General features: G+C 39.1%; 1 protein-coding gene and 1 long non-coding RNA gene across 2 annotated transcripts; both read left to right on the top strand.

Moving 5' to 3' along the window:
* The first annotated feature begins 632 nt into the window (after nucleotides 1-632).
* LOC306970471 lies at nucleotides 633-4,255 on the top strand. The gene is made up of 3 exons (XR_013793398.1): nucleotides 633-718; nucleotides 3,842-3,978; nucleotides 4,167-4,255. It is a non-coding gene; the product is annotated as an uncharacterized lncRNA (long non-coding RNA).
* Nucleotides 4,256-4,748: 493 nt separating this feature from the next.
* On the top strand, nucleotides 4,749-10,044 carry LOC306970668 (scavenger receptor cysteine-rich domain-containing group B protein). The gene is made up of 9 exons (XM_079566697.1): nucleotides 4,749-5,045; nucleotides 5,124-5,177; nucleotides 5,919-6,242; nucleotides 6,337-6,381; nucleotides 7,825-7,899; nucleotides 8,015-8,332; nucleotides 8,471-8,500; nucleotides 8,596-8,694; nucleotides 9,575-10,044. Exons 1-9 carry the CDS (start codon nucleotides 4,751-4,753, stop codon nucleotides 9,889-9,891), a joined length of 1,557 nt encoding a protein of 518 aa, XP_079422823.1. The 5' UTR covers nucleotides 4,749-4,750; the 3' UTR covers nucleotides 9,892-10,044.
* The last annotated feature ends 1,380 nt before the right edge of the window (nucleotides 10,045-11,424 follow it).

The following is an 11,424-nucleotide window of genomic DNA, read 5'->3' as shown; positions in this document are numbered from 1 at the left end:
ACTCAACTTGTACAGATACTTAATATTACTCAAGTAGAAGTAAAAAGCACTTACTTAACTTCAAAAAGCGACTAAAGTACATGTAACAGAGTACTCCCCACCTCACTATGTTATTGATTTGAGGCTTCCCTTTGTCAGCCCTTACACTAAAAACTGTTATTTTCCTCACGATAACAACAAAAAGTTTTCATTGGAACCTATTTATAACATGGCTTCTTTTGTGTCTTTTGTGTGATTCCACATGTCCCACACACAGGCGCCGGCCGCAGCACACACCAACCTTATAGCGCACCCTTGCCCCGCGGCCGCACTGTGGCCTGAGCCCTGTTCACTGTGTGGAGGGAGCAGGGATGAGCACCTTCTCTGAGCCGCGATACCTGAAACTGGAGATGCGGGGCTACTATTGACGAAGCTTTCACCACCTTTTGTTTTCCTACCTGGCCCCTCCTGTTTTTGGTAAGCAAAGACAGATAAAAGGGGCGTTACAAAATTACTTTGTTTTTATTACTTTACGTAATCCCTGTCATGGAAACCGAGTATTTATAGTCAAGGAGGGCTGAGGAGATGAAAGACCAAAAATGACCTGGATGCTACACTTTTGTTCATTCTCACACAACCTTCCTGTGTGACTACTGGAGTTAAGGGCTTTTGCCTTAGTTCTGCTTTTAAAGAGGCTTTGAGGACTTTCTTGCCCATTTTCTGAAGAGGCAACTATTTGGTATGTATAATTATTATATCATTATATTATCACTATTACAAGAAAACATTGTTCCCCAGTAATGTGTATGGTGTGTTTTTTTTTTTTAATTTTTTAAAATGTTTTCTGCCAGTACTTTTATTCCTGTAAACACCAACTTTTAATAAACACAAGCTGTCATGTATTTCACTTTCAAACTGTAGACTTTGTAGTTATTTAACCTTTAATGCGTGATATTTTTTGTGGGGCCCAAGATCTTTCAGCTATTTCTCAGCACTGGGAACGAGAAGGGAGGGGAACCAGAGCTAACACAAAAGGCAACATTATTCCCCAGCGGATCTGCGCTATATCCTACCATGAATGGAGTATTGAAAAACATAGCATTGAGGACAAGATTATTTTTCATCTCTCATAACTAAGCTATTTGTCTCAGAGTTTCGTGGACTTGTGTTAGGACTGTCTGCACATGTGACCGTGGTGTTCTGTAGGTGTTAAAATGTCCCAGTCGACCAATTTGACAAGTGTCTCATTTCGCTTTGATCCTCTTGTATCTACCAGTCAGGTTAAGTTAAAGTTTGGATTTGACAAAATAATGTTACAAAACAGAAAAGAAAAGATAATAACCTTGAAATGATAAAGTTGTAACATTGGCTGTCTCCTGCTCTCCAATGGGACCAGCTGCGCCCCCCTGTTGTCATCGGGTACCTAAGCGTTTTCGAGTATTTCAGTGACAGATTACAGGAAGCAGACGTTATTCCCGGCTATGGGCGCTACAGAAAGCAGAGCAGTCTTTTTGTGTCCCATGGGCCCGGAATGCCCACTATCTCCAGCGGCCAATATCAAATTCTCCCCTCATCATCCCAAATACGCATTCTTGCATAAGGTCAGGGGGATTTCTGTATGGACAAAAAGGCAAACAAGTGAAGGCCAGACCCTGCAGAGCCGCCCCCACGAGAATCAGAAATATACATTAGAACTTTGCCCTTTTAGCACTGGCATTTTCTATTTCAGTTTCTGTTGCATTTAATCTCATAGTCATAACCTGGATAATATAAGGCCGTACCAATATGCAAACAGTTCCTAACTGAGCTGAAGTAAGGCTAGTGAAAGTATTGTGGCTATTTGAAAAAGACTAGGTACATGCGTATTATCGAGCTGAAACTGCTTGATGTTTTTACAGTATATTAAGATTTGAAGTTTGTTATGAAGATTTTATTCTCGTTGCACAACATGGAGTAAACCACAAGGCCTGTATTTTTTATGTAGCATTGAGTCAACTGACCTTGTTTAATTTGTGATGTTGATCATTAAGAACTCCCCCTGATTTCTGCTCCAGGGGCTGCCTCAGATTATAACCCAATCTCACCTGTTAATGCTCACATTAAATCGTACTTTTTTTTTTTTAAAGCAAAAGTCAGTAAGTCCGAATTGAACTAAATGTGAACAAGCTTCTGACTCATGCTTTGCTTGGACGCTACAGAACATGAAGACCATATCACTATAGTCATTATGTACATAACGTGAAGTACAGATAAAGTACAAACAACTGACTCACTGATAGGCAGTCACTCTTTCTGCGCCGAGGAGTGCAAAACTAGAATAAAAAGGAACTGTCAACGGAGTTCGGGACTTCTTCTCTCTCTCCCTGAAGTCACCAGCTGGTTATACTTCTTTGCAACAAAGAACAACGGCAATAAACGTTCTTTGAGACGACTTCTATCTCAAACTATCTGTGATACAAAAGAGCCGGGTCATAACAATACAGAATAAAATCTGAAAGGCTGTTTACATCAAAGATGTTGACATCTGTAGCAATGGGTTTTGAGCCCAATTGTATGATTTCAAAAAGGCTCAATGAGAAATATACTACAGAAATAATCTGTTCCAGTAAACTTGGCTGTATTATTGACCATTACACAATCTAATGCCTTACTACAGCAATTCACACAAACAGAGGAAATCAGCCAATAGCTCAGCTGAACTTGTTTGGTGGAAAGTTTTTCTTGTGAAGCATCAATTTTATGAACAGTCGACCGAAAACGTTTATGTACATTTTAAAACTTAAGTGATAAAGGAAGGAACGTCAAATTCCAAGAACTGTCTCACACGGGAACCTGATGTACAGTATGGTTGCTTAGCAACATTTATGAAGTGTTTACCACTTCTTCCATCACATTGTGCGCCCATTTGCAGAAGGTGAAATAATAATCATCAATATGACAAGTGGGATTTTGTCAACAGTTTAAGTGAAATGGATGAAACTTGTCAATTACAATTTAATAATCAGGATGAACGAGAGAATTGGGCAAAACATGAAAATTAACCCATAATCTGATGTGCGAGTTTACATTCCAGTCCCGTGCATGTTCATTAACATGGCCAAACAAACAAACAAATAAATTACTAAAGAGAGGTGAGACACAGGAGGCAAAAAGATTGTACAATTGCAATTTATCAGCCTTTTTGCTAGTTTTATACCTTAACACAAGCTTTAATGTCAACATGAAAAAGACAAAACATGTTAAAATTACACAATGAGCTTATTATTTCAAACATTTTGCAAAGATCTCACAATGCTCTGTATCCAAATATGGTCATGTCCTTTTTTGAAAGATACCAGATGTGGAAACACCGGATTCACACCAACAGCGGCAGAAGCTTCCACACATTCCCCACACTGTCTGTGATCTCAAACCCCACCTCCACGTGCTCTAGTATGAGGAGAACAACAAGTTGTTCGGAAAGCGAAATATTTTCACTTGGTGTGAATGCGTTGTAAGGGATCTCCGGATCTGCGGCCATTAGTGCATTACATTTCAAAACTTTAAACTAAAGCCTGTTTTCTCTAAATTACTCCTTGTTTTAGTATCTCCACTTAAGTAGCAAACATGGCAAGTTTTTCACTATTAAGAACTTATTCAAAGACGAAACAGGATGTTCTTAAGCCCCTCTGGAAAAAAAACAACACGTTGTGACCACAATGTCAACATAATAAAACCATAAGTTTAAACCAATATTGCGATACATTTTAATTCGTACTTATGCCAGTAAACGATTTAATTTCATATCTCTAAATTAAATCTTTTTTTTTCTGCAGTGAAATGGACATTTTATGGGGCATGTGCTGACTTGAGTGCCTTACAGGTGAATGGTGAATCTACGGATGAGGATGAGAGACAGCCGGTGCTGGGTGTCCGGCATGTGGCTTTGGCTGATGCTGCTGGGCGCTGTTCCCCGTGTGGCTGTTGGCATGGTCCTGCAACATGGCCAGAACAACAAAGGTGAGGAAGAAAGTATATTATATAAGAAGGCAACAGAAAAAAAGGATTTTTAAAAAACTTCCATTCAAGTTGATACTTCATGGTTGGGGAAAGGAAAATAACAAAACACCCACACCCTGCTGCTTTAGATTCTGTCTGTGTGGCTCAAGTCCCTCTTCTAATTTTATGTCATTCTTTTTGTTTTACAGGGGATTTGGAAATACACAAACGTGATCTTTCTGATGTTGGGAATTCTTTTGCACGTCCATTTGATGATTTTCCTCCCATTGGATTTCCACGTAAGTTTCCCTTTTGTGTGTTATATATAAAAAAATATTTCTGATCAATTTTTTACATTAAAATTATCAAAAGATAATTTGTTCACACTGGGTGTGATCCTGGTGACAAAGGGCCCATTTGGTTTAGCAGACACCTGTGGTATCATTGTCACAGTATTTAGGTCAAGAAATCTTTTGTGTTTTTTATGGCTTCCAGAAGAGTAATATTTCCGAATATGTGTCAAAGAAGATACTTCATTATTTACACATTAAATGTCTGTACTCTAAATTAAACATTTCATTTAGAAATGTACAGAACACAGTTTGATGTTATTCCTCTGTTCTCTTTCAGCACCCCCTGAATATCCAAGTAAGAATCACTGTTACCTCATCACCAATTACATCATATGCTTATGATATCACCTGCTATATAGTTTAAAATTATACTCAGTAAATAAGTAATATTATGTACTTCACACAATTGATGGAGAATGTTATGCCCCTTAGTCAGACTGATGGACGGCCCGAATTACTGTGAAGGCCGATTGGAGATCTTGTACGAGGGTGAATGGGGCACAGTCTGTGATGACAAGTGGGACATGAGAGATGCCAATGTGGTGTGTACCCAGTTACGTTGTGGACCGCCAGTAATGCCGCCCAACACAACACATTACGGGAAGACGGAAAAAAAAATTCTTTTGGACAATGTGGAATGCATTGGATTTGAACAAGAACTTGCCCTTTGCCCAAGAGCGGACTGGCGTGTTATTAACTGCGACCATCAGGAAGACGTGGGAGTTACATGTAAAGGTAATAATACTGTTTACACCTAATATATGCCTATTTAAAAACACGTTATATTTGTGTTGTTTATTTTTGCTAATTTAGAAAGTGAACCTCGGGGAAAGGATTTTGGAGATTTCAGCACTCCATGGCCAAATGGTAAGTTTTTTTTTTTTTTTTTCAGGACTGGTTTCATCAAGCACAAATGCTGCATATATAACACAGGGTAGGATTCCATAGCATCAGCAAAACAAAGTCACAAAATGTTATATAGTGTTTTTAAAATTGCAACTGTAATCGCAATCACAATACTTGCTCCAAAATTTTTCCAAAATGGCTCAGCCCAAATAGACATCAAAACCACAGTGTATTACAATGAATCAGTAAGCTCCACAAAGATGTTCTAAAACATCTAGCCATCCTATTGTCTACCGCCTTTTGTCATAGGAGCCTTGTTTTGTTTAATTCCCAAGAGATCAAGAGACTGGAGAGGAGTCAGGTTTAGTGAAGGTGTGATGTATCCGGCTGAAACTTCACTGGCTAGTGTGTGTCCTGTGAAAGTCCACCATCCAGAGTTTTCAAGGACGGAGTCTCAGTTAAAAATGGACATGTGAGAACTGTATTGTCCCACTTAGTTTTTGTTTGGTGAAGGCATAAGGTGACCATACGTGCGAAGTAAAGTATTAAATGTTGCGTACAAACTCCATACCTCCATTTTCTAGTGTAATTGTAGTCGCGAATACACCTGGCCCACACCCCTGTTTTTCACCTGAGGACATGTATCGCTTCCCTTTCTTAACTGAACTTCTTTATCCAAATATGTTCATCTAATGTTACACATTTTTAATGAACTGAAAGTCAAGATAAAAAAAAAGTTGAACGTGTATGAATTTCTTTCAGGATCCGGTGCATTAAATGGGGATGTTCGCCTTGTAAATGGAACACACAGGTGTGAGGGACGGGTGGAGATTTACAACAATGGCATTTGGGGAACAGTCTGCGATGACGACTGGTCTATTAAAAATGCCAGAGTGGTGTGCCAGCAGCTACAATGTGAGGATGCTGAAGTTGCACACACCAATGCGCACTTTGGCCATGGAACTGGCACGATCCACCTGGACAACGTTGACTGCCCTCAGAATATGAATAGGTTAGATCAATGTTCACACGTTGGCTGGGGCATTCACAACTGTGGCCATCATGAGGATGCTGGTGTGACTTGTGGTATGCAAATCTAAATCAATATTTGAATCTTATTTTGAACAAAAACATAAACCAGACAAATAGAAATCAATTAACATGTTATGACCCACCCTAGGTCTTCCAGCAACTGAGCAACCAAGTGGAACAGATATCCCAACAGGTATGAAAATTTGTATTAAATTTAACTTTATCCTAGAGCAATAGCATTATCTGACGCATAAGAAAAACTATTATGTCAAATTAATTCTTGTACTTATGATCTGTAATTTTCTTTTAGAAACAAACCAAGTTACTGTGACTAACAATGCAAATACGCCAACTCCAGCTGCAATCAGCACCTCTTCCCCTACTACCACTTCTTCTACCAATACTAATACCATCATCACAGCTACTCCTACACCCGCTGCTACCAGTGAACCAACTACCATCGCTTCTCCTACCCTCAGTGATCCAAGTACCACCGTAGCAACTGCAATCATCACTAATCCAACTACCATTGCTTCTACGTCCTCTCATCCAACTACCATTGCTTCTACGACCTCTCATCCAACTACCATAACTTCTTCAACCACTCATCCAACTACCATTGCTTCTACGATCTCTCATCCAACTACAATAACTTCTTCGACCACTCATCCAACTACCATTGCTTCTACGACCACTCATCCAACTACCATTGCTTCTACGACCTCTCATCCAACTACCATAACTTCTTCAACCACTCATCCAACTACCATTGCTTCTACGACCTCTCATCCAACTACCATAACTTCTTCAACCACTCATCCAACTACCATTGCTTCTACGACCTCTCATCCAACTACCATTGCTTCTACGACCTCTCATCCAACTACCATAACTTCTTCAACCACTCATCCAACTACCATTGCTTCTACGACCTCTCATCCAACTACCATTGCTTCTACGACCTCTCATCCAACTACAATAACTTCTTCGACCACTCATCCAACTACCATTGCTTCTACGACCTCTCAACCAACTGCCATAACTTCTTCGACCACTCATCCAACTACCATAACTTCTCCGACCACTCATCCAACTGCCATTGCTTCTTCGACCACTCATCCAACTACCATAAGTTCTTCGACCACTCATCCAACTACCATTGCTTCTACTACAAATATACCAACTACCATTACTTCTACGACCTCTCATCCAACTACCATAAGTTCTTCGACCACTCATCCAACTACCATTGCTTCTACTACAAATATACCAACTACCATTGCTTCTACTACAAATATACCAACTACCATTGCTTCTACTACAAATATACCAACTACCATTGCTTCTACTACAAATATACCAACTACAATTGCTTCTACTACAAATATACCAACTACCATTACTTCTACGACCTCTAATCCAAATACCATCACTTCTACGACCACTAATCCAACGACCACCGCTTCTACGACCACTAATCCAACGACCATCACTTCTACAACCACTAATCCAACGACCACTAATCCAACTACATTTACTACCACCAGTGCTCCTACTACTACTAGTGATCCAACTACCACTATTGCTATTACCACTACAGCTACCTCCGCCATTACTAGTGCTTATGCCACAACAGGTGAACCCGGTAGAAACAGGGATTTACAAGATACATCTACCACTGCAACAATAACCACAGGAACCACCGTCCCAGGTGAGCATGCTACGGTTGTTTGCATCAAAACCAATCATTAACACAAAAGAAAAGTTCAATCTTTGCAATTATTAACCAACTGATGTCCTTTTGTCTTTTTTTTGTTGCTGCACAGCGCTAGCCCCTGTTCGTTTGGTAGCTGGCGATCACTGGTGCAGCGGCAGATTGGAAATCCAGTACGCAAATGTTTGGGGGACAGTGTGTGATGATTACCCTTGGGGATTAGTCAGTGCTGAGGTAGTGTGTAGGCAGCTCGGGTGTGGCCCTGCTCTGGAAGCCAAATCTGAAGCATATTTTGGAGCTGGTTCTGGACCAATCTTTATGGACAATGTGGACTGCGATGGGGATGAACAAGGCCTGTCTGATTGCTTTTACCCTGGATGGACTGTGCATAACTGCGTTCACAGTGAAGATGCAGGAGTCATCTGTGCTTGTAAGTAGTTAAAGAAAATCATTGTAATAAACTTGTAAACTTCTTAATGCAATCAAATGCATCAGAAAAAAGCCATGTACGACACAATAATACACTTGAGTTTCCTTTTTTTCTAATGCTCTCACTTTCTCTCAACAGTACCGCCTCTGTCAACCACAGAATCTACAGGTATTGTATAGCATTCTCGCTATTAGACATTTTTATAGTTAAGATAATAAGAAAATATAATTCTTATATCTGTTTTTTTTTTTTGTGTGTGACAGAAGCATCATCTGAGGAACAGGCTCGTATGTTGGCTGTAGCAGGAAACATCCTCACTAAACAAGCGACCGCTGCATCTCCAACCACAACACCTCCCTCAGGTATTTTATGACAACTCCACTTCACTTTTAGAATTACGGGATGCGGGACTTGCAATGTTACTTGAGAACCAGAACTTGCATTGAAAGTCTTTAATAATAAGTACGTAAGTAATATATACAATAATATATACTTTAACATTGTTTCATCTGTTGCTTTTAATAGGCAAGTAAATCCGGGAGGAGATACAATGTGCCTTTCTACCTATGTCTGTAAGGCTCTCACTAATCCAACTACCATCGCTTCTACGACCAGTAATCCAACTACCATCACGCCTATGACCAGTAATCCAACTACCATCATGCCTACGACCACTAATCCAACTACCATGGCTTCTACAACAACTAATCCAACTACCATCGCTTCTACAACAACTAATCCAACTACCATCGCTTCTGCAACCAAGAATCCAACCATCGCTTCTACAACTAATCCAACTACCATCGCTTCTACAACTAATCCAACTACCATCGCTTCTACTACAAATAAACCAGCTACCATAACTTCTTCAACCACTCATCCAACTACCATTGCTTCTACTACAAATAAATCCAACTACCATCGCTTCTACAACCACTAATACAACTACTAATTTACTAATTAACTAATTCTTCAACCTATTTCTGCAGTTCTCTCAAACAACCAGGCCTGAGAGCATGTTGGTGTTATTATGTGTCAAATGTATAATATGTGTAACTGTGATGTTGTTGTGCAGAGAATGTATGTTTTGTATAAGGCACACGGGTAAAAGTCCAAACCAAATTTCTCTATGGGGACAAAAAACAATTAATATGTATGAAAAGTGCTATATTCTGCAAACAGAGTTCGATTGTTAGATGTAATATGTAAAAGCAATATCTAAATGTTCAAATATGTTTTTAGAAACACTTAGGCTTGTTGGTGGGAACCATTCCTGTGAGGGACGTGTAGAAGTGTACCTCAACGATACGTGGGGTACAGTGTGCGATGATGCATGGGATCTCCTGGACGCGCAAGTAGTGTGCCGCCAAGTGGGCTGTGGAAAGGCTGTAGAAGCTACGCAACAAGCCATGTTTGGGGCTGGCACAGGAAGAATTCAAATGGACAATCTCAAGTGCAAAGGAACAGAGATTTCCCTGGTCCATTGCTCCCACATAACGTGGAATGTCCACAACTGTGATCACAGTGAAGATGCTGGTGTAATATGCCTGACGTCGTGATCTAAACAAACAGGACTCAAGACTGGTGTGCCAAGCTTCAACCGTGTACACATTCTGTAAATAATATCATAAACATTACTGTTGCAACATCAGCGACTTTCTCAATAATTATTTCATTATGTGATCTCTTTCGTTGACCTGGCACAAGATTGATGTTACAAAGTGATTAACATTAACACAGCAATATCAATCTGGAATTCCTCCCACTCAAATCAAAGAGGACATACTTTTAGTCGAGCATTTGCAGCTGAATAGATCAAGTGATGTTTTTGGCACAGCCAAGTCTCAAAACAAAAAACTGCACATCCAATAAATATTTAGTTATAACAAATAATCTTTTATGCTTGTAAGTGTGTAGCAGCATACCTTGCGTTTTTACCCTGCCGTCATTGTGTTGTTAAAAAGTATCAATAAAGTGCTTGTTGTTGTCGGCAAATGTAAAAGTCGCTCCTCACGGCATTATTGCCACATGATTGACTCGAACCACCAGTGGTGCAGTTAAATAGAAATCAACAGGAGCTGCACGAGATGGATTCTCTTGTTTGTGAATTCACAGATACCATGATAATTCAGCTTGCAGGCAAGAGGTATCAGTCTTTAAACAATGCACTTTATGTATACATTGTGTATTTATCTACAGAGGCATTAATGAAACACTGTCGTGGACAGTGAGTTGATTATTCGAGCATGATTTATGCTAGATCAAGACACTTAATGGTTATGTATTTTTCACAAAAAACTGTATCTTGTGTATATATTTTGTGTGTGACTGAAAAAATACATGTCCATAAAATCTTCCATGTTACAAAGAATTGTGTAAAATAAATAATATTTTCCATACTTTGTATTGTATGTCCCATTGAACGGAATGTGAAGCCTTTGAAAACAAAGGAAAGGTAATTACTAATTATATATATCAAATTAAACGTCTTAAAAATGTCTATGTTATCTATATGTTATCTTTCCTCAGCATTCAAATGAGTAGACCCTGTTCTCTACATGTCAATTAAGTGAATATTTGTTTGTATATTCAATATGAAATGACATGGATGTAACTGAGCAGCCCTGACTGCAATGAGTGAAAGTGTCAAGTTTTAAAAGAAAAAGTAGTGCTGTGACAAAAGCTTCAGTCTAAATTGTATTATTCTAACTTCAATGAATGTGCACGTATCATATGATAAAGCTCTGTTCTGTCCCCAATGCTGTGGGTTCCAGTGCAGGCGACAACAACTTGCTCCTCCCCTTTTCATCTTGCTGAAAATAAATAAATAAAAAAGTCTCAAAAGAAAAGGTCACATATTTTTATTTCTGATTTAGCCAGAAAAGAAAGAAGAAATCCAGTGATGGAATAACCTGGTCATTCTGGATATTCAGGGAGTGTAGTTTTACAAAATAATAATAAATAGGTCTTTGTTTTTTCTGCACAATCACATTTTTCTATGTTTTGTCTATCAATTTAATACCACATTAAAACCTAAATCATCACTTAATGTTCAAATTATTTAGAACTCAAGTAGTATTTTCACCAAGCAT

This window comes from Gobius niger (genome assembly GCF_951799975.1).
Source record: "Gobius niger genome assembly, chromosome: 11".
NCBI lineage: Eukaryota > Metazoa > Chordata > Actinopteri > Gobiiformes > Gobiidae > Gobius > Gobius niger.
The sequence above is the reverse complement of the archived record's forward strand: the minus strand, read 5'-3'. Positions and strand labels throughout refer to the sequence as shown.